Source organism: Bactrocera tryoni, unplaced genomic scaffold (genome assembly GCF_016617805.1).
Source record: "Bactrocera tryoni isolate S06 unplaced genomic scaffold, CSIRO_BtryS06_freeze2 scaffold_7, whole genome shotgun sequence".
Classification (NCBI taxonomy): domain Eukaryota; kingdom Metazoa; phylum Arthropoda; class Insecta; order Diptera; family Tephritidae; genus Bactrocera; species Bactrocera tryoni.
This window is the reverse complement of record NW_024396366.1, coordinates 14,828,789-14,851,799: the sequence shown is the minus strand read 5'-3', so window position 1 is coordinate 14,851,799 and position 23,011 is coordinate 14,828,789. Positions and strand designations below refer to the sequence as shown.

Below are 23,011 nucleotides of genomic sequence, written 5' to 3'. Positions count from 1 at the left end.
CAAGGGATTGGGGCAAGTAACCGCAGGCCGGAAAGTGCAACACTGACCGCAATGCGAGGTGACGGAAGGGCAGCACCCTTCGGCACCTATGCACAAACCCCCAGCTCCAAAAGGATGAGGGGTGGCAGCATGAGTATAGCCGGAGGCCAACCATCAGCACCGGCTCCCCCCCCGTGTGGAGGAGGGGCGGCGTAGATATGCGGATGCAATTAAAGGCATCCGCATGGCTGTACTGCCTCAAAATTACGCGGCGGAGTCGTTGGAGTCGGAGCAGCTTACCGTGCTCCTGGACCTCCTCATGGAAGAGGTGTGGAGACAAGCCTTATGAGTTTGCTCTAGGTCTGGTCAAGAACCAGAACGTGGGCATCAGTATCTCGGCCTGGCGCGTCGTCAGCAGCAAGGTTGAGGAAAAAGGAGACATGAAAGAATACAGACTGTACTTGTACATAGATGACGACTCGTACAAGTACGTCCGAGCAGCGAGCTTCCGCCTGTACTACAGGTTTAGTACGGTGGTCATGAGGCCACACAACGTCCCCGATGGTGGACCCTGTGGCCAGAGAGCAGAGCTAACCTCCACCCAGGAAATCCTCGATGGGCTAGGAGACCTGATAAATAGCAGCGCAAACGACGGTGGGGATGAGGATTTGCCCTTCATCGAACCACTACTATAGTGGCCATCGACATGGAAGTCGCCCAGGTGAACCTGCATCACGCGGCGGCAGCTTCGGCTGTCATAACGAGCACGTTCGCAAGGGATAAATTGGGCATCCTGCTGATCCAGGAGCCTTGAGTCTACAGAGGAGAGGTTAAAGGCCTCAAGAAAGAGTTCAACAAGGTTATCTGGGATCTCTCTAGAGAGAGACCTAGAACTTGTATAGTGGTCAGAAATAATATTTAATTTTTCTGTATTTCAGAGTTCCTGACGCAGGATCTGGTGGCGGTGCAAGGCAGGGACTTCGAAGGCAAAGAATTCGTCTTGGCATCGGCCTATTTCCCAGGGGAGGCATCCACAGCACCCCCAAAGGTGGTGGAAAGACTGCGGGTATACTGCAAGAGGTACAGGCTGCTCTAATTACCGGCTGTGACGCGAACGCCCACCACGTGGAATGGGGCAGTACGAACTGCAACGCAAGAGGTGAGTCTCTTTTAGAGTATGTACTACGCAGTAACTTAGCTATAGAGAATGTGGGGTGTATCCACCTTCTTAACAATAAGCAGGAGAGAAGTGCTTGACATCACCTTTAGCAACGAGCCTGCGAACGGATTGGTCTCACAATGGAGGGTTTCAACGGAGCCCTCCCTGTCAGACCACAAAAGAGTAAGGTTCGCGCTAAAGGTAGAGGTCAGGCAACTCCCCCCAAGATGCCACCCTCGGAGGGCACACCGGAATACCTTCAGGGAGGTGCTAAGTGTGGAATTGAGTAGAGAGGGGCAGACTGACAATAGCGTTACAGGCCCGGGAATGGAGAGAATGGCGCTGAACGAGTCTATCATTAACGCGTATCATAGCAGTTGCCCCCTAAAAGTGTCCACAGACAGACGCAACTGTCCCTGGTGGTCAAGGAAATTTGCAGATCTCAGGAAAAAAGTATAAGACCCTATTTAATAAAGCGAAACGTACGGGGTCTGGGAAGAATATAGGAGCAACCTCACCTTATATAATAAGGAGATTAGGTCTCCAAAACAGGCAAGCTTCAGGAGATTCTGTAAAAATGTCACCTCTACACCAGAAGCGGCTCGGCTGCACAAGGCACTGGCTGGAGGCAAGACTGACACAGTGCGAGCAATCAAAAGAAGCGACGAGACATTTACGACCAGCGCAGAAAACAGAGCTACGGAAGTGAGCCCGTAGAAGCACCGTAGCTCTGTCTTCTGCGGGCTCACTTTCCGGAGACTATTCGGGAAGCCCAGTGTCTACCCGTAATTGAACACAGGCCATCCCGCTCGGATTCGATAATCGCTTAACAATTATACACCGCGAATTCGATCAAGTGGGCAATGGCCTCGATTGAGAAATTAAAGTCTCCGAGAGAGGATGGCATCTTTCCAGCGCTTTTACAATGGGGGGAGCAGATTCTGCTGCCATACCTGGTTCGGCTGCTGAGGGAGAGCCTCGAAATGGCATACATCCCTGAGTTATGAAGGACGGCTAATGTGAACTTCATACCCAAAGTAGGAAGGACGAATTATTCTCTGGCTAAATCCTTCAGGCCAATTACTCTAACTTCTTTCCTACTAAAAATTATGGAAAAGATCATAGACCATGAAATAAGGTCGAAGGCGTTGAAGATTGCACCCCTGCATGCTGCTCAGCATGCATACAGAGCGGGCAGATCCACCAACCCGGCTCTGTACCAGTTAACCTCTGAGATAGAGAGTTCACTTGAGAGAGGGGAAGTGATGCTATGCGCCTTCTTGGACACCGAAGGTGCCTTTGACAACACGTCTCACAGGAAAGTAGCCAGAGCATTGGAGAAAAGGAATGTGGCAGCACCGGTGCGTAGATGGATAGAGGCCGAACTGCGCACCAGAATTGCTAAAACTACAGTAGGAGGTGCAAGGATTCGTCTTGGCACAACAAGAGGCTGCACACAGGGGGGTGTGCTATCACCTCTGCTATAGAGTCTGGTCGTGGACGACCTGTTACCCCTGCCAAGGGTATGCGGACGAGATTGTCTCTGCGACCTGATACAAAAAGGGTTAAACCTGGCAAAGGGGTGGAATTGAATATCAACCCCACTAAGACAACCGTAGTCCCGTTCACGAGACGAAGGTCCCTAACAGGTCTCACGAACCTCACACTTGGGGGTAGAGAGATAGAGATGACCAACAAGGTCAAATATCTTGCATTAATGGTGTGCAATCGGCTGGCGGGAAAATCCTGGGGCTGTAAACCAAGGATCGTTAGGTAGTTGTACACCATGATTGCGCGACCGATAATCACGTCAAAAGCGTCGCAGACTTTGGTAAGGCTCCCAAGTATCGAAGCTGCAACGACTAGCTTGTGTCTGCATGTCGGGTGCAATGCGCACTTGTCGGACTTACACCGCTTCATGCAAATAACGGCAGAGGGGTGTGGCAAAGGTAAGGTAATCTCGTCCCAGGAAATGAAAGAGATAAGTGGCACTATACCATTAGCCCACCTCCCGTTGGACAGCATTACCGAAAAGGTCAACTTCACCAAGAAGTTCAAGGATGAGTGGAACCTGCTGCTGAGGAAAAGTACGATCAAGTGATACACTGGCGGCTCGAAAACGTCGGAGGGAATCGGTGCAGGGATCGCAGGTCTCCGCACTAAGCTCTCCATGCCTGTGGGAAGTTTTCCGAGCATTTTCCAGGCAGAAGTCTTTGCCATAAGTCGGTGCAGAGAGATAAACCTCCATCGCAACTATCGCAATGAGCGAATAACCATACTTAGCGATAGTCAAGCGGCACTAAAAGCGATCTCCTCTACGAGATCAAATAATAGTGCAGGAGTGTAGAGAACGGCTGAACAGCGGAACGGAACAAGGTGCTCCTAATCTGGGTGCCTGGTCACAGAGGTATAGCTGGCAACGAACTGGCTGATGAGCTCGCCCGCTCCGCAGCCTCCACCAATATGGTAGGACCCGAAACCTTCACTGAGGTGTTTTCCTATACCTTAAAGGAGCTGCTCCGCAAGGAAGAAGGAGTGGGCAGAGAAAAGCATTGGCAACGAGTGCATGGTATGCGACATGCCAAGTTGCTAATTGGGGGTACAACGAGATCAGGTTTAAAACTGTAATTAACCTCCCTGGGAATAAACTCAGGCTACTGGTCGTATTTTACACCGGCCACTGCAAGCTGAATAGGCATTTATATAACATGGGCCTATCCTCTTGCGCTAACTTCCGATTCTGCGACAGGGAGTCTAAAACTCAAGAACACCTGCTAATCGACTGCACAGCAGTCTGTACACGCAGGTTTAAGGCCCTTGGATCCATGTTTTGGGATAGGGATCGCATTGCCTCACTAGCACCCGGCAGGATATTGGACTTTATCAATATGCTGGGGCTAAGGGAGTCCTTGTGATTTAGGAGAGGGCACAACAGACCAAAGGTCGCCGTGCATTCCTCATTTTCAATCTAATTTAATCTAATCTATATATTTACACACATAAGTACATTTTCTCTTGCTTTCTTAATGTGGGTCATTCACAACGCATAACCAGCAGTCAAAATTACGACAGAACATCCTTGCGTAACAACGCCGAATTAACGGCAGTAGACACTATGATGTGGTATATTGGAAGTTAAGGAATGCAAATGCTTTGCATCGCATTCTGTTTCCTACCAAAATTGCTGAGACATTAAGGGAGCGCCTCATCCGCGGCAGCACCTTTGGTGGAAGTAGCAATCAACAGCATAAGTTAAGTTGGAATGAATGTTAAAAGTAAAGGCAGACTCAATTTTGAGTTCAACCAAAACGATAAAGTAATCTTATTAGGTCGCGCCGGAGCAAGGGACACAGTAAAATTACATTACCTGGTCCAAAACCAACTAACTTCAACTGAGCAGCATCCTTCAGTATCAGTGCGATACCCGTCAAATAAGTACTCACGGTTAACATTGCAATAAATAAGGAGAAATAAGCAATAAGCGTAAATTTTAATTATACCTGTTCCAAAACCAACTAACTTCAACAGAGCAGCAACCTTCAGTATCAGTGCGATACCCGTCAAATAAGCACTCACGGTTAACTCTTATGAGTAATAAAACCATAAAGACCTATGGAAATATAATACTTCAGAAATTACTAAGGAATATAACAAACAACATCTGGAAGACGCGCTAAGGATTTTTAACATAATTGAATTATTCTTTAATTGACTTTTACTGGCCATGGGACCAAGAGATTTACCCAATGCATTGTCTATCGTACAAGAAATATAATCAAATCGAATCAGACTCCAACTCTTTAGTGAAATCAGTCAAATCAAGTGAGTAGGTATAGTAGGTATATGTGAACAATGATATTAGAAATATTCCTAAACAAAATAATTACAACCCACACTGGCATAGGTTACGCTTTGACCAACGTCCCGTCCAACAGAACAGCGGGTATAGAAATTTTGGTTGGCAAACCAAAACCAATTCTTCTTCTTTACTGGGGAAGACACCGCTTATGCGATTATCGCTAAGTCAACAACAGCGCGCCAGTCGTTTCTTCTTTTCGAAACGTGATGCCAGTTGAAAATTTCAAGCGAAGTGAGGTCCTTCTCCACCTGGTCTTTCCAACGGAATGGAGGTCTTCCTCTTCCACTGCTTCCCCAGTGGGTATTGCGTTGAATACTCTCAGAGCTGGAGTGTTTTCGTCCATTCGTGCAACATGACCTAGCCAGCGCAGCCGCTGTCTCTAAAATTTACTGAACTATGTCATTACCGTCGTATATCTATACAGCTCATCGTTCCATCGAATGCGATATTCGCCGTTGCAAACGCGCAAAGGACCATAAATCTTTCACAGAACCTTACTCTCGAAGACTCATAACGTCGACTCATCAGATGTTGTCATCGTCCATGCCTCTGAACCATATAGCAGGACGGGAATAATGAGTGACTAATTGAGTTTGCTTTATGTTCATCGAGAGAGAAAGAACTTTATTTCTCAATTGCCTACTCATTCCAAAATAGCACCTGTTTGCAAAAATTATTCTGTGTTAGATTTCGAGGTTGGCATTGTTGTTGCTTTAATGCTAGTTCCAAGATAGACGAAATTATCTACAACTTCGAAGTTATGACTGTCAACAGTGGCGTGGATGCCTAGTCGCGAATGCGACGTATGTTTGTTTGATGACATTTCGTCTTGCCCTCGTTCACTGCCAGATCCTTTTTCTTTGCTTCTTTATCTAGTCTGGAGAAAGCAGAACTAACGGCGCAGGTGTTGACGCCAATGATCTCAATATCATCGGCATACGACAAGCAGCTGTACACTCTTATAAAATATTCTACCTGCAGATTGAAAAAGTCGCACGATAGAGAGTCGCCTTGTCTGAAACCTCGTTTGGTATCGAACGGCTCGGAGAGGACCTTCCCAATCCTGACGAAGCTTTTGGTATTGCTAAAAGTCCGTTTACAAAGCCGTATTAGTTTTGCGAGGATACCAAATTCAGACATCTCGGTATTAAGCTCCTTTTCGTGCTGTCAAAAGCAGCTTTGAAATCGACGAAGAGGTTGTGTGTGTCGATTCTCATCTCACGGGTCTTTTTCAGAACCAATGCAGGTAAATATTTCAAGCAAATATAGGCAATAAACCAAAGCTCAATCGAAGCAGATTTCTTAACCTTTTGTGATCAAATTGAAAGGTGAATTTAGACTATTTCGTTTCCTTCAAAGTAATCCCCTCTCGATGCAATACATTTATGCCAACGAATTTTCCAGTCATCATAGTACTTGGAAAAATCGTCCGTCGTGATGGCCATCAGAGCCCTATTCGATTCAGCTTTGTTTTCAACGTTATGATTTTATGATTGATTTAAGAAATGTTTAACTTTAAACTATAATTTTATTTGTTGTACATATTTCAACATTTATTTTACATCATAAAATCAATACTGTGTTTGCTCATTTTACTCAAGTTTTTTACTATTTATTCTGGCTCCACAGGAATTTTGTAGTTTATGTTGAGGAGTGCTTACCATGCCAAACACAGGACATTTCTGTCTAAATTTAAATTTAGATACAGACATTTTGAGTTCTGTGTTCTGTTGAGAGAATATAAGTGATAGCACTCGGCGAAATCAACGACAAGAGTGAAGGAACTCGATGAAAAAATATTTATGTGGAGACCAGTCCGAACGTGTCGTATGGCTCAGGGAAATGAATGTAAGTGATAGAACTCGGCGAAATCACCGACAAGAGTGAAGGAACTCAATGAAAAAATATTTGTGTGGAGACCTATCCGAACGTGTCCTTTGGCATAGGTGAATGAAGGTGAGTGATAGCACTCGGCGAAATCAACGTCAAGAAGTGTGGCCGCAAGCCGATTTTCATCTTGCGCTGTGGCGCGCCGCATTTTTGCTCGTATCTTTTCTGTAGCAAATGACGTGACAAATAACTTTTGTTTTATACATTTTGCCATGAGATGCGTATTTCAGGCGCTAGGTAGACAATTTCACGATTTTAGGCGAATTTCCGAAATTTCAAGGCCGGAGTTGGGGTTGAAGATGCAATCCGATCTCAAAACAAAAAGTTGCATTAAAATCAGGAAGTACTAAGGCAACTTTTCCGCACTATTGAAAATCCCGAATTGAAAAAAGTGCGGAATCGACCCACCGTAGTGCTTAGCCGGTCAATCTTTCCTGGAGCATCGTTGTTCTAAGCCAAGTCTTGATTCGGCGCAAAGAAGATTGTTCAGCGCCAGAATTTGTGGTTGGCAAAGTGCAGAGTACGTGAAGGAGAATATGAGTCGACGGATATATATCCTTACCTCAAATACTGAGGCTTTCTAAGGCGAAAAGCACTTGTGTTCTCGTAGTCATTTTCATTTTCAATTGTTGTTGAAAAAGCACTACTTCTGCTTTGAGCTTCATTTTTTGCAGTTCTTCGTTTCCGGGCAAGATTTTTCCAAAACTCCTAATTAGGCATTCAATAAGTACAGTTAAATCCTTTTCTTCCAAATTTAGGTTAAATTTTGGTAACGAGCTGACACAAATTGAAACTTTCAAGAACTTCATCGAAAAACCGAGTTTTAAAATCTTGCCTGACCGTGTCAATGGGTGGAATGTATGCAGAAACCCAGCTTTGAGATGGGTGATTGTTTCGATGAGTCTGACGACCACATGTTATGGGGTTTTCCACTTCAACATCTAATTTTTCAACCATCTGTGTAGCATTTGAAAAAAATACATTAAAGTGATGATCAGCATTCATTCTTCTCGTGTTCAGTGTTGCACCGCAGTGTTGTTCTGCAGAATCACACTAAATGGCTGCGTCGGTGACAAAACATCACTGAGACAAAAAATTCGAATAATAATAAATCCGAAGTTGCACAGTACTGTGACTAAATTCTACGCTTTTATTGCAGTCGTTCTATCCTTCCATTCACTTATTTTTGTCAGTATTTGAACGATTTCTGGAAGGCTGACTGTAAATTGATGAACGGCATCATGTCTTTGTACCTACCTTGTCTCACAAAGCTGCACAATTTTTCTGCCCAAGAATTGAGTTGAAACAGTGTTACGTTTCGATCTTGAAACTTGGCTAAATGTTGTATATTCTCTGAATATTTCAGATATCCTTCCAATCAATGCAATTTGTTCAGATTATGGGAAAAACATGGTATCATCTCAGCGTTTGTAGCTTCTTTTTCTGTATTTCCTATACAGCTCTTCGATCTCCCAACATAAAAATACAACCATCAGCGCCTATTGCAAATTGAAAGGTGTTTATCGAATCGGCAATTTTTTTTCTGTAAGTTTGTAGTACTGTTAATGACATCTATGCTAAATTTCACGTTAAAATATTCATTAGTATTTGAGTTACGCGCCGTTTTGTGAAGCTCTAAAAGTGAATTCTTCGATTTTTACTAAGTATGCATGAATTTGCACCATCTCATACTGCATTGGTTTGATGCAAATGACTTTGATTATTTATGACATTTATGGCTCAGTGGAAATAATGTGAAACTTTTTACTTTTAGGGGGAGCGGAACTCTCACCCAAATTTATTTATTTCGCATGTCGGTCTGTGCGCAAGAAATAAATTTAAAAGACTTTGGCTAAATGAGTCTCAGACCCCCCTCGCAATATCAGACTTCCACACCACACACATTACATTCTTTCATTCCACACCACATCTTCATTATACACCACATCATCATTGCATTTCACATCTCACGCACACAAATACTACAACATCACAAATTCAACATAAACGAGGACACCATGCAAAAAAAAAGGAACAAAAGGGACCGACGGACAACGCACCGCCCTCTTTTTGGTTTACGATACGATACTCAGCAGACGTGCTCCGTGCTCCATTTTTAATTTCCATTTTTTCCGAATTTTATTATTACAAGGTGAGTGCCGGGAAAACTTGTACAATATTCATGGTCCTTCGAAGCCGTACCGGACTGCAACAGTGGAATAAAAAAAATAATAATAAGAATTAATTAAATAAAATCCTACATACATATACTAAAGAAATATACAAAAAAAAGAGAGTGAAGTGTCTACTGTGGAAGCAGAATCAATAACATACAAAAAGTGTGGAAAAAAAGAAATAAGGATAAAAAAAGTGGATTGTCGACTGTGGCAAAAAATCATACAAGTGCATTAATACAGTGGAGTGACTTAACCTACAACACAAAAAAGTAGAAAGTGTAATGTCTGAAAGCGTATAAAATAAACATAGAGATATAAGTGCAGTGCCCAAAAGCAAAAAAAATCAAAAAAAAACAAAGAAATTAAAATCTACTAAAAGAGTGAAGAGTGATCAGAGTGGAGTGACATTAGAAAAGTAATATTAATACATATAGTACATACATACAAGTGAGGTGCAGTGGCTCGAAAAGAAAAAAAAAAACTAAAAACAAACGGGCGCGTTACAGTTTAAAACAAATAAAGAAGACGGGCGCAAAACTAAAATTATGTAATATAAAACCAACAATTTCAAACGGGAGCAACAAACAACAACACAGCTGGACATAGAGACCTGCATACACCAACGAGGGACAATGGCACAGGGAAAAAAAACAAGGAGGGGCTCAGCGTCACGAATAAAGGATAACTGACCCCAAAAACGAAAAAACGTAGATACACCGCTGCTTGTCCCCACACAAATATAAGCACGAAATAAGACCCCTTGAAGCGAGTCTAAGTAAGTGAATCGTTTTCATTTTGTATTAAAATATACTTATGTATATTTGTACTGGTATAAAGCAGAAAAACCCGTTTTAACAGTTCAAGAAAACGGGTACCAACACGTTAACAAAACGCAAAAGCAAATAATTTCTTATTTCTCCAGCACCTTAACGGAGAAAGCGGAAAATAACCGATATTCAGAACCAAAAAAAAAGATCAAAAACGCACAAATCACCTTACGAAAATATTATTGCTGCTTTTTCTTGCCATGTTTCATTTGTGCATATATACACACACATACCCTGCCAACCACGGCTACCCGCTTGTGACAAATATTCCAATATAACTACACATTTTTTATTTACACTAACACCAACGCACATTTTCGGGTTATTTTTTGTTTACCTAAATGCGATGAAAAAAAGTTTGTTTCATTTCTTGATTTATTTGAATGAGTGCGAAGGAAAAAACATAATTGTCAATAGTGACAATAGAAAATCCCAAAAAGGGTAATAAAAAAACGATTGAAAGACGCATGATGGTACCATCGTAAAGGAGGCTCGTACAACAAGAAGGTAAAAAAATGAATTTTATGTGATTTTTTAACAATATTTTGAAAATAATTACTTCATTTATTTGTATAGCATTAAAAATTAGAACTGAATTGGAAGTAGCAGCAGCAGCTATATCATCAGAAGCGGCAAATATCAATTGTTAAGTAAGTATGTGCAAAAAGTGTGTGTACTTTGAAATTGGACTGCGCAGTCCAATATAATACGCAAAAATAAATACATACATATGTACATACATACATATGTATTTTATGCGTTTAAGGCGACCTGCACAATCCAAAAAATCAAATGTTTGTTTTTATTTTAAATTATCAAATAATATTTATCTTTTCTTTCAGATGTTATTATTATTTGTATTTAATTATTCTTTCTTTTCAGATTTTATCATTTTATTTTATTCTTTCAGATAATACATATTAATCGTTTTTTCAGATATTATTATCATTTTATGCAACTAATCGGAGGGTGGAGACATGTGTAGAAGTTCGCGCAAGTGAGGAAAGTTCTCTGATCGCCATTCATTTGGGAGTGGCCAGAAACGATTCTTTTACACATGGCTCAAGCAACTCACTACTTTTGGTCTTTGACCAAGTATCCTCTGGGTAGCCTAAGAACATCCGTTCGAAGGCGAGCTAATGTGAGAAGGCGAATCATCCCCTACATAGGGTTGTGCGCTGGGTTTGAGACGCGCCACGTAAAAACCAGTACCAATGAAAAAGAAAAAGAAACTTCGGATGAGAGACCCCCCTTTTGATGACGACCATGGCAAACGAAATAAGGACTACGATTTGAGGGCATGCACCTGGAATGTCCGGACCCTTAATTGGGAAGGCGCCGCTGCCCAGCTGGTTGATGTCCTCGTTAAAGGCTGAAAATCATCGCCGTCCAATAAATGCGATGGACGGGACAAGGACAGAGACGAGTAGGTCCTTGTGACATTTACTACAATGGCCATATAAAGGGGCGCAAGTTTGGTGTTGGATTCGTGGTGGGAGAGAGACTCCGTCGCCGAGTACTATCATTCACTCCGGTGAACGAACGTCTAGCCAAAATCCACATCAAAGCGAGGTTCATCAATATATCGCTGATTTGCGGCCACGCCCCGACGGAAGAGAAGGACGATGTGACAAAAGATGCCTTTTATGAGCGCTTGGAGCGCACTTATGAGAGCTGCCCCCGCCACGATGTCAAAATCGTTCTTGGCGACTTTAATGCAAGGGTGGGCAAAGAAGGTATCTTTGGCACTACGGTCGGTACATTCAGCCTCCACGACGAAACATCCCCAAATGGGTTGAGGCTGATCGACTTCGCCGGGGCCCGAAAAATGGTTATCTGTAGTACTAGATTCCAGCATAAAAAGATTCATCAAGCTACCTGTCTGTCTCCGGATCGAAAAACTACCAACCAGATCGATCATGTTGTGATAGACGGAAGACACGTCTCCAGTGTTTTAGATGTACGTGCGCTCCGAGGTCCTAACATCGACTCGGACCACTATCTTGTTGCAGCCAAGATTCGCACTCGCCTCTGTGCAGCAAAAAACGCACGCCACCAAACACAAGGAAGGTTCGACGTCGAGAAGCTGCAATCACAACAGACAGCAGAACGATTTTCCACTCGGCTTGTACTACTGCTCTCTGAGAGCACTCGTCAACAACTCGGTATAAGGGAACTGTGGGACGGCATTTCGAACTCCTTACGTACAGCTGCAACCGAAACCATTGGTTTTCGGAAAGTGCAAAAGAACAGCTGGTACGACGAGGAGTGCCGTGTCGCAGCGGAGAGAAAACAGGCTGCCTACCTCGCAACGTTACGACCGACCACTACACGTGCGGGCCGGGATAGATACCGAGAGTTGAAGAGGGAAGCGAGACGCATTTGTAGACAGAAAAAGAAAGAGGCCGAAATGCGTGAGTACGAAGAGCTTGATAAGCTGGCCGACAGGGGTAATGCTCGAAAATTCTACGAAAAAATGCGGCGGCTTACAGAAGGTTTCAAGACCGGAGCATACTCTTGTAGAACCCCCAAAGGTGATCTAGTCACCGATGCCCAGAGCATACTTAAATTATGGATGGAACACTTCTCCAGCCTGGTGAATGGCAGTGAACGCACAACACCAGAAGAAGGCGAACCCGATTCCCCAATCGATGACGATGGAGCAGACGTTCCATTCCCCGACCATGAAGAATTTCGAATAGCAATTACCCGCCAGAAGAACAACAAAGCGGCGGTGGCCGATGGATTGTAGGCCGAGCTATTCAAACACGGCGGCGAAGAACTAATAGGGAGAATGCATCAGCTTCTTTGTAAAATATGGTCGGACGAAAGCATGCCCAACGATTGGAATTTAAGTGCGCTATGCCCAACCGATAAAAAAGGAGACCCCACAATCTGCGCCAACTGCCGTGGCATTAGCCTCCTCAACATCGCATATAAGGTTCTATCGAGCGTATTGTGTGAAAGATTAAAGCCCACCGTCAACAAACTGATTGGACCTTATCAGTGTGGCTTTAGACCTGGCAAATCAACAACCGACCAGATATTCACCATGCGCTAAATCTTGGAAAAGATCCGTGAAAGGAGAATCGACACACACCACCTCTTCGTCTTTCAAAGCTGCTTTCGACAGCACGAAAATGAGCTGCCTTTATGCCGCGATGTCTGAATTTGGTATCCCCGCAAAGCTAATACGGCTGTGTAAACTGACGTTGAGTAACACCAAAAGCTTCGTCAGGATCGGGAAGGACCTCTCCGAGCCGTTCGATACCAAACGAGGTTTCAGACAAGGCGACTCCCTATCGTGCGACTTCTTCAACCTGCTTCTGGAGAAAATAGTTCGAGCTGCAGAACTAAATAGAGAAGGTACCATCTTCAATAAGAGTGTACAGCTGCTGGCGTATGCCGATGATATTGATATCATCGGCCTCAACACCCGCGCCGTTAGTTCTGCTTTCTCCATGCTGGACAAGGAAGCACAGAAAATGGTTCTGGCAGTGATCGAGGGCAAAACGAAATATCTCCTGTCATCAAACAAACAGTCGTCGCACTCGCGACTTGGCTCTCACATTGCTGTTGACAGTCATAACTTTGAAGTTGTAGATAATTTCGTCTATTTAGGAACCAGCATTAACACCACCAACAATGTCAGCCTGGAAATCCAACGCAGGATTGATCTGGCCAACAGGTGCTACTTCGGACTGAGTAGGCAATTGAAAAGTAAAGTCCTCTCTGGACAAACAAAAGCTAAACTCTATAAGTCGCTTATAATTCCCGTCCTGCTATATGGTGCAGCGGCTGGGGCGATGACAGCAACCGATGAGTCGGCGTTACGAGTTTTCGAGAGAAAAATTCTGCGAAAGATTTATGGTCCTTTGCGCATTGGCCACGGCGAATATCGCATTCGATGGAACGATAAGCTGTACGAGATATACGACGACATTGACATAGTTCAGCGAATTAAAAGACAGCGGCTGCGCTGGCTAGGTCATGTTGTCCGGATGGATGAAAACACTCCAGCTCTGAAAGTATTCGACTCAATACCCGCCGGGGGAAGCAGAGGAGGAAGAAGACCTCCACTCCGTTGGAAGGACCAAGTGGAGAAGGACCTGGCTTCGCTTGGAATATCCAATTGGCGCCACGTAGCGAAAAGAAGAAACGACTGGCGCGTTGTTGTTAACTCGGCTATAACCGCGTAAGCGGTGTCTACGCCAATTAAGAAGAAGAAGAATCTTTCTTTTTCTTTTAGATATTACAAATTCAATGTAATTATTATTTATTTTCAGGTATTAATAATATTTATTTTATTTTCAGGTATTTGTCTTTTATAATATTTTTCCACTCTTTTATTTTCAGATATTAATAACCTTTATTTTATTTTCAGGTTTTAATAATTCTTTTCTTTAATAAATCTTTTTTCTGATGAAATTATTTTTTTAAATTAAATATATTTTTATTTATGAAATGTTAGCGTTAATATGTTTAATTACAATTTTATGTAAATATTTATTAAAAATAATAAAATTAATAATTTGAAAATTAAAAAGTTTTCTTTGAAATTTTAATAAATTTTTAAAGTAGGAATCAAAAAATGCAACCCTGCATCAAGCTATTTAAAAAGAGAAAATGCAACCCTGCATCAGCCGTCGATTGGGGATATTAGAGCAGGACAGATATACTTTTTTATATGACACTGCTGAATGAGCGCAACAAAGATGTATGCACATGTATACGTACGTGAGTGGGTAGAATATTCGCTCGGCCTATGGCAAACTACACATGTTTATCCTATTGATTACCCACAGGCTTACCCACTGATTATCTGGTTTTTTACCCGCTCATGGTTGGCAGGGTAATAAACATATCAATACAAAACGAATTCAAGTAACTACTTGCACTACTTTCCCGGGGTTGGGTTTAGTTTAGTATCTCATTTTCATTGCTTATTCCTCTTAAATGCCTGCACGGATTTTTTCAAATTTGTATAGCACGGATAGCCAATGAATTAAACTTTGGTTTAAATGTAAATTTATTGTTAAATGTTAATTTGTTTTTTAGATATAAGTAAGCAAAAAACGCACATTTTCACATTTGCTCAAATAATGGCTCTCTTCTTTTGAGGTTTTTGTTGCACTGCTTACAAAAAATTTAACCAATTTAACACACACACATTCTTTGAAATATATTTAATTGAATTAATGATAAATTATGAATTTTAAGTTGCAATTTTATGTACAATTTAATAAATAAAGCAGCTTTCAATTACGTGTTATACTGTTCATTGAAATGTAAGCAAAATTATTGAATATGAACTGTCAAACGACGAAGAATATAAGCACAAAAGGAAGACAGTAATAACCCAACGAATCAAAATGGTAGGTTTTATATACATTTGGGTTACTTTACATAGGACTCGTTTCGGATCGATGGTTGTAAGTATTAACACATGTGAAAAGGGGTGGGGTGGGGTGGGGTGGCGTGGTAGGATGGCTCCTTAAGGCCACGCTCAATTAAGGTTATGCTATATATTTTAATAATGGAGTAATACATTAGTATTATGGAAAAAATGTTGGTTGGGTTACTTCTGTATTAACGGTATATTGATTTCAATGGAATTCAAATTTTTATTATACTATATTCGCGTGCCTTATTTAAAACGTGTTTTTACAATTGGGAATTTTAAATCAAATTAAATAAAATCACTTTATAATGATGTCAAATAACCAATCAGGTAAATATAATACGTTATTTAGCTCTCTGAAAAGTGGGCAATATATTACGTCCATATAACGAAAATTTGGAATAAAAAATCGCGCGATTTTTTATTCCAAATTTTCGCCTGCGGCGCTTTTTAGGGAGCTTTGAAATTTTCTTTGAAAACAGTATTATATAAAATAATATATAATTTTTTCAAAGATGATGATATTGCATCCACGAGCGCTGCAGCAGTAATGTGTCGTGATGCTACTACAATACAGCAGTGGAATGTAGTGAAAATGGTGAAATACTTGGGCTCACATGAATTATGTGTAGCATTTGCTGAGGTATACGGCCTGTTGCCAAAAAGTCGGCTTTGTGCCATTCACAAAACGCAAATGGCATTGCACAAACGCCCTCCATTAGGGTACTTTAAATGCTCTAGAGGCAATTGTAGGTCGAAGTCCCTTATTTCAAGGGCAGTGGGCACGTGGTTTGAAGGCGTCAAACTAAGCTTTCCCCAGGTGTTTTACCTGATGTATTGTTTTGCCCACCGATTTACGCGGGAAGATATTTATAGGGAGGACTATGCGAGCGTTGAAAAGAAATTCTCGTCTGCCACTATCTCCGACTGGTATAGCTACTGCCGGGAAGCAGTAGTTATATTTCAGTTAGACCACCAAGAATTCAAAGGGAAGATTGGTGGTCCAGGAAAGGTAGTGCAGATTGACGAAAGTAAATTCGGAAAACGCAAATACAACAAAGGTAATAATAATAATTTATATATAATGCAATTATGTTTATTCAAATACTTTTCTTTTTTTCAGGAAGACGCGTAGAAGGGCATTGGGTCCTGGGTATGATAGAGGATGGCAGTGAGGACCTCAGACTGGAGGTATGCCCGGACAACGTAAGTTCCGCTGAGGTCCTCATCCCTCTTATTCGCAAAAATGTACGAGAAGGAACAACTATAAAAACAGATTTTTGGCGCGCATACGAATGCCTCCCTGAATATGGTTACATCCATAAAAAGGTCAACCATAGTGACCCTGCCAATCCCTTTATCGCCGAGGATGGCACAAACACACAAAGAATTGAGTCTCATTGGCGTGTGGTAAAGAGACTTTTTTACAAAGACAACTACAATAATCCGGCAAACTTTGCTGATGTTACAGTAGAGTTTTTATGGAGGCGGGAAATGCAAAAAAAAAATACAGATCCATTTAATGCTTTACTGGCTGTTATTAAATACGTGTATAACACGAAATAAAAAAACTGAAACATTCAAATGAAAACACAATTTTATTATTTAGAGGGTCTTGTTTAAATGGTTGGTTGGGTTATCTTGGTACTTCAACTACTTGTATGCATTATTACTGATACATATACAATTTTTAATTTTCAGTGTTTTTATTATTTAAATAAAGTGGATTTCCACTTTAATTCATTGAAATAATAAAAATACTAAACATAGAGTCACTCTATGTGTAAAAATACATAAATTTTATAATAATTACTGAAAATTGTTTCGAAAAACTACGATTTTACGCCATTTTCAGGAGGCTGCCCTAGAGCCCCCCGTGGTCCTAGGGGGGGAAGGGTCCAATTATTCAAAAGCTCCATTCGTTACCTTTCAAATGAGGGGGGTATCAAGCCCCCAGCCCCCTCCCCCTTTGCGCAAAACCTCTTCAAAATGAGATACTAAACTAAACATTCCCCCTTTCCCGCAATACCCCTTCTGCTTCTTAAAGCAGTAAGCAGGATTGCTTAAACACACGTAAGCTAAGACAGATTTATCACAAAACTACACTCTAAAGCGAAAAATAAAAATAAAAGAAAGAGAAAAGGTAAAGAACAAAATACAAACATACATATACGTATATTCTGTTTCCACTTGCATTTATTATTATATATTCCATATTAACATAAGTGTAGACGGTAAAAATACCTGCCCTCTCTTTTGAGCTCACGGCAAAAAATATTGCGAATACGTATATTAATATATATACATACGGGTATCCAACACTCGATTAGCCTATGCTATATTAACGGAGCGTGTAAACCACTGCTAAGGCGAAACCAAAAAAAAAAAAATTTCGCGGTTTAATACAAATATTCACCACACTTATGATATATAAATATCGCTTCAAAGTCCACATTGGGCAAATATCCTGCAATACCCCTTGTTCTTTGACCGACAAAAACAAGCAGGATTGTATATAAAAACGTTATACATACATAAGTATATGTACAAAGAGCAGTGATCTCTAAACGAGCTCTCATTAGCACATAAGACAATCACAAGAGATCCGCTTATAGGTATACACTATAAGAATTACGGACACCAAATATTTATAAAAAATAAAAATATTTATATACATATACATATATACATATATTAAATCCGCTCAAAAATATACCTTGGTTTTTGATCAACAAAAGCAAGCAGAATTGTGTAACCAACCAAAGCGTAATACATATATACATACATGCATATGGACAAAGTGCAGTGATCTCCAAAACGAGGGCTTATTAGCACATAATAAATAAAATATCCACCTATAGGTATACCCTATAGGACATTTGGACATAAACTATATATAAAACAATATACATATAGTTGGCGACATTGCAGGTGTGGCTGATGTGACCATAAGGCAATCGTACAAATTGATGTATCCACATGCACTGAAGCTACATATTCCCTGAGGATTTCAAGTTCACTACGCCTATTGATCAACTACCACAGATGTAGCTTTGTAGCTTAAACTAATTATTCGCTATCACCATTACAATACATAAACATGAAATCTATAATTTGTAATTTAAAAATGGTATTAACTTAGTTTTAATTACAAATACTCCGCTACTGATTGGTCTGTAACTATAACTTTAAAATCTTATATTTTATTGTTTTCTGTATTCTTTTTTAGCTTATTTTTTTAGTAATTTGAATTTAATTAAAACATTTTGAGGATGGAGTTTTATGTTGAATTTCACGCAACTGTGGAAAGTTCTCTGATTGCCTTTCACTTGGGAGTGGCCAGATACGATTCTTTTACACATGGTTCAAGCAGCTTACGACTTTCGGTCTTAAACCAAATATCCTCTACATAGCCAAAGAACACCCGTTTGAAGGCGTGCTAATGTAAGAAGGCGAACCATCTCTCATCAGGGTTGTGCGCAAGGTTTCGGACCCGCCACGTAAAAAACCCCCCAATGAAAAGTAAACAAAAAAGCCTCGGAAGAGAAACCTCCTTTTTGATGACGACCATGGCAAACGCATTAAGTGCATGCACCTGGAATGTCGGGCCCCATCATTGGAAAGGTACCGCTGCTTAGCTAGTTGATGTCCTCGTTAGAGCAAAGGCTGACATTACCGCTGTCCAAGAAATGCGTTGGACGGTACAAGGACTGAGGAGATTAGGTCCTTGTTGCATTTACTACAGTGGTCATATAAAGAAGCGCAAAGTCGGTGTGGAATTCATGGTGGGAGAGAAACTCAGAGACAATAAAGTTTCTTTGCAGAGGGGGCTTTGCAGGAGCAGAATCAGAAATGGACAATGAGTGTGGCATCCACCTCCTTTAGGTGAAATAACATATTTCCGAATCTACTAGACCAATTTCAACCAAATTAGGTTCATAAAATTCTCTTCACGCTTTTATGATTAGTTGTGAAAAAGGACGAAATCGGTTCACAACCACGCCTACTTCGAATGTATAGTGCATTGTAGCAAAAAAATGTGCAAGAAAGAAGGGTTTCTTACTCCAATTCCTAAAGATGATCAATCATTAAGCACCCATCACTTAGACCATTTAGAACCTTTGACGGTTACTGCAATTCTCAAAATTTGTCTTTTGTCCAACAAAAGATAATGGTGCATCAGCAGTGATTGATAGGTTACGTAAACAAGCTGCTATTTTTGGAAATCCAAAGAGAATCATGACGGTCAGATAAGGCTATTTTTAAAGAATATTGTCGACAACAGGAAATACTGCATCTCTATATAGGGCGGGTGTGTCGAGGGGAAACGGGCAGGTAAATTTTAACGAAACTTTCTTTGAAAAAAGATCAATAGTATAAAAACGACGATAATGTACAAACAAGTTGAATCAATTATCCAAATCGTAGCACAAAGGTGTCCCCAATTAAGCTGTAAACAGGGCTTAACAAGCGTGTAAACAATCAGTCGACACGCGGACGAGCACTGATCAGGTTCAAATGAATTCGCAAACTTAATATAAAATTTTTTTAAAATAAACTTACTTAAAATAATCTTAAATAAAATAAAACGTTTTGTCAAATAAACATACAATTTAATAAACACGAACCCACCTACATTTATTTATTTAGTGTCTATAATATAAACAAAATCAATTCATTCAATTTATGTAATAAAAAACGATTAAAGAAAAAAATTACGAAATCGATTCAGAAAACTCCTATAAATTGGTATAATATTCAATTGTTCTTTTAATATCTCGCTGAATTTGCTGAGCGTTCTTCATATCAATCATGAATTAGAAAGTGATTTTCGAATTCAATTGCTTTCTTTAAAACCTAATTAGACTTGGGGAACCAGTTCCGCTGCATGCATCCACTATTGGTTCGTTTTCGTTGTTATTATTGTTTCCATCTAAACCGTGAAAAATTTCGTCATCGTTCAAAGCACAATCTTTAAAGAACACGTTGATATCTTGAATATGGAAATCAAACTTTCTGCTCCAATGGCGCTGGCAATAACCGCGCACGCAGACAAGTTCTCATCTTTATGATTCTCCCTCAATGCAACGCCTTCCCACAGGTTTTTCCAACACTTAATAACTTAATCATTTTAATATTGTGGAAAGATTTTTAATTTGAAAATTGTTGAAAATCCTTGCTATCGCTAAAATTTGGTTTGTCCGCATTAACTGTTGAAGCCTTAACTTTTTTTTTCATAAAACTGATGGGTTTTCGCATTGAGAATACAGGTATTCTTTTCTGTGCATCATTTTCAGGCCATAATACAAGCGTTTCGTTTTTACCATCGCGATGCTTCTGATTTTAAATGCTTTAGAAAAGCTTCCGGTACTGCCATCTGAAACCACTTTACGTGTAGCACTTTCGTTTTTTTTTAATTGTGCGCACATAAAGTTAATAATCTCACGTAAACTTATTTTTTCACGATTAGATGCTCTGGCGAAATGTTTTGTTTTCACATTTCCTTTTTTGTTTGTTTACTTTTAACGCTGCATCTCATGGTTTTGTTGTTGTTTTACGAAAACATTTTCTAATTTCTAAAAATTTTACAAAAAGCCGTGCAAGAAAGTAAAACCGTGTAAAATATTGCTTAGGTGATGTTAAAAAAATACTATGTAAATAATCCGTGTAAAATAGGATTACTTCTACATTCACTTTAAAATATATTTACCATACAAATACATTCTTTAGTCAACAGATATATGTGAACCTCAGTGCCAAGAACAAGTCTTGGTTAACACCAGCTCAATAGTTCTCTTAAAATCCGGTCAATATTTCTAGCATTTTGCCATTTACATAACAATAGATTACAATTTCTGGAATATTTTATACTATAATATCAGTAAATTTGTAAGTCTTAATTGAGCTTCCTTTTCTGGTAATAATATGTCGTGATGTCAAAATGAATCAAATTGGACCAATCTTAAAAAGGTCAAGCTTTCGTTTGGCTTTACACCGTATATAGTGAATCGATCAATATGTAAGATATCTTAAGAAACTAGGGGAACGTACAATATTGGTGAATAATATAAAATTGAATATAAGCAAATAAAATTTTAAATATTGAACGAAGCAAAATTTAATCAAAAAACTAATTGGTTATTTGATCTCTAATATAATAATAATTATAACAATCATGATGGACCCTATTTCAAGATTGTCTACTTTTTTAAAGAAAAAACATAGAAACTTCAAATTTAAAAGGGAATGCTTATTCGCATTCCTGAAAACATTCTTTGACATTTATTTCTTGAAGATTATCTCTTTCAAATATTGGTTGTGTTCCATCCGCTGAGTCCCATTTTCTATGACTCGTTCGAGCATTTCGACAAGTAACTGTCGAATAGCATGTCTGATGTTTTGCACCAAGGCCTGAAAAGAAGCGAGATTGTCCGCATAGACTTTAGACTTTACATATCCCCAAAGGCAAAAACCTAAGGGTTTGATGTCAAACGAATTTGGTGGCCAATCCACCAGACCAAACGAGAAATAGTCTGCTTCCGAAGTGTTCTATCAATACATCCATTGATTGATGCGATGTATGAGAAGTGGCGCCGTCGTGTTGAAGCCAAATGTGGCCGATATCAGTGGCTTCAATTTCCGGTTACGTTCTCACAGGCATCATTTTTTAATAAATGTGGATCGATGATTCCACGAACCACACCAAACCATTGTTTTTTCAGAATGAAATGGCAGCTCTTGAATTTCTTCAGGTTGCTCTTGGTCCCAAACCCGACAATTTTGGTTGTTTACACACCCATTGAGCCAGGAATGGGTGTAATGGGAATTTTAGATTTTGCTAAATGGAAGGTAGGCGTGGTTGTAAACGGATTACTCTCATTTTCGGACTGTCGCTTAGCAACATTAGAAGAGTTTTATGTACCGAATTTTATTACAACAGTAAAGCAGTTACAGTTTACAGAGACAGACGGACGGACACATAATCAACGTAATTTCAATTCGTCCTTCGTCATTTATGTATGTATATACATATAACTCTATATCCATCTCGATTAGTTTTAGGTGTTACAAACAACCGGTGATCAAAACTGCTTTTATAATCTGTAGCAACAATATCCAAGATTATAAGAAGATTCTAACATTAAAAGGCGAACTACTGAAAGTATCTATAATTGACTAATATGTATATATGTATGTCCGGCTTATACAAAATTTATATGCTTGTGCTTTTCCAATATAAAATGTGTGCATATTTATTTATAGGCTTCTGAACATAAACGTAGTCAAAAAGAAATTGGCGACATTGCAGGTGTGGCTGATGTGACCATAAGGCAATCGTACAAATTGATGTATCCGCATGCACTGAAGCTATTTCCTGAGGATTTCAAGTTCACTACGCCTATTGATCAACTACCACAGATGTAGCTTTGTAGCTTAAACTAATTATTCGCTATCACCATTACAATAAATAAACATAAAATCTATAATTTGTAATTTAAAAATGATATTAGCTTAGTTTTAATTACAAATACTCAGCTACTGATTGGTCTGTAACTATACCTTTAAAATCTTATATTTTATTGTTTTCTTTATTCTTTTTTTAGCTTATTTTTTTAGTAATTTGAATTTAATTAAAACATTTTGAGGATGGAGTTTTATGTTGAATTTCACACAACTGAGGAAAGTTCTCTGATTGCCTTTCACTTGGGAGTGGCCAGA

General features: G+C 39.9%; 2 protein-coding genes across 2 annotated transcripts in view; both read left to right on the top strand.

Annotated features, from left to right (window-relative positions):
- Nucleotides 1-22,799, top strand: part of LOC120781455 (transcription initiation factor IIB) — a 348,751-nt gene extending 325,952 nt beyond the window's left edge. The window contains exon 9 of the transcript XR_005706067.1: nucleotides 22,556-22,799. The gene's annotated coding sequence lies outside the window, so the exon portion shown is untranslated. The remainder of the gene's footprint in view (nucleotides 1-22,555) is intronic.
- Nucleotides 198-16,858, top strand: LOC120781803. Its single transcript, XM_040114025.1, has 4 exons — nucleotides 198-466; nucleotides 918-1,138; nucleotides 15,808-16,353; nucleotides 16,416-16,858. The coding sequence occupies exons 1-4, from the start codon at nucleotides 198-200 to the stop codon at nucleotides 16,856-16,858; spliced, it is 1,479 nt and encodes a 492-aa protein (XP_039969959.1).
- Nucleotides 22,800-23,011: the final 212 nt, after the last annotated feature.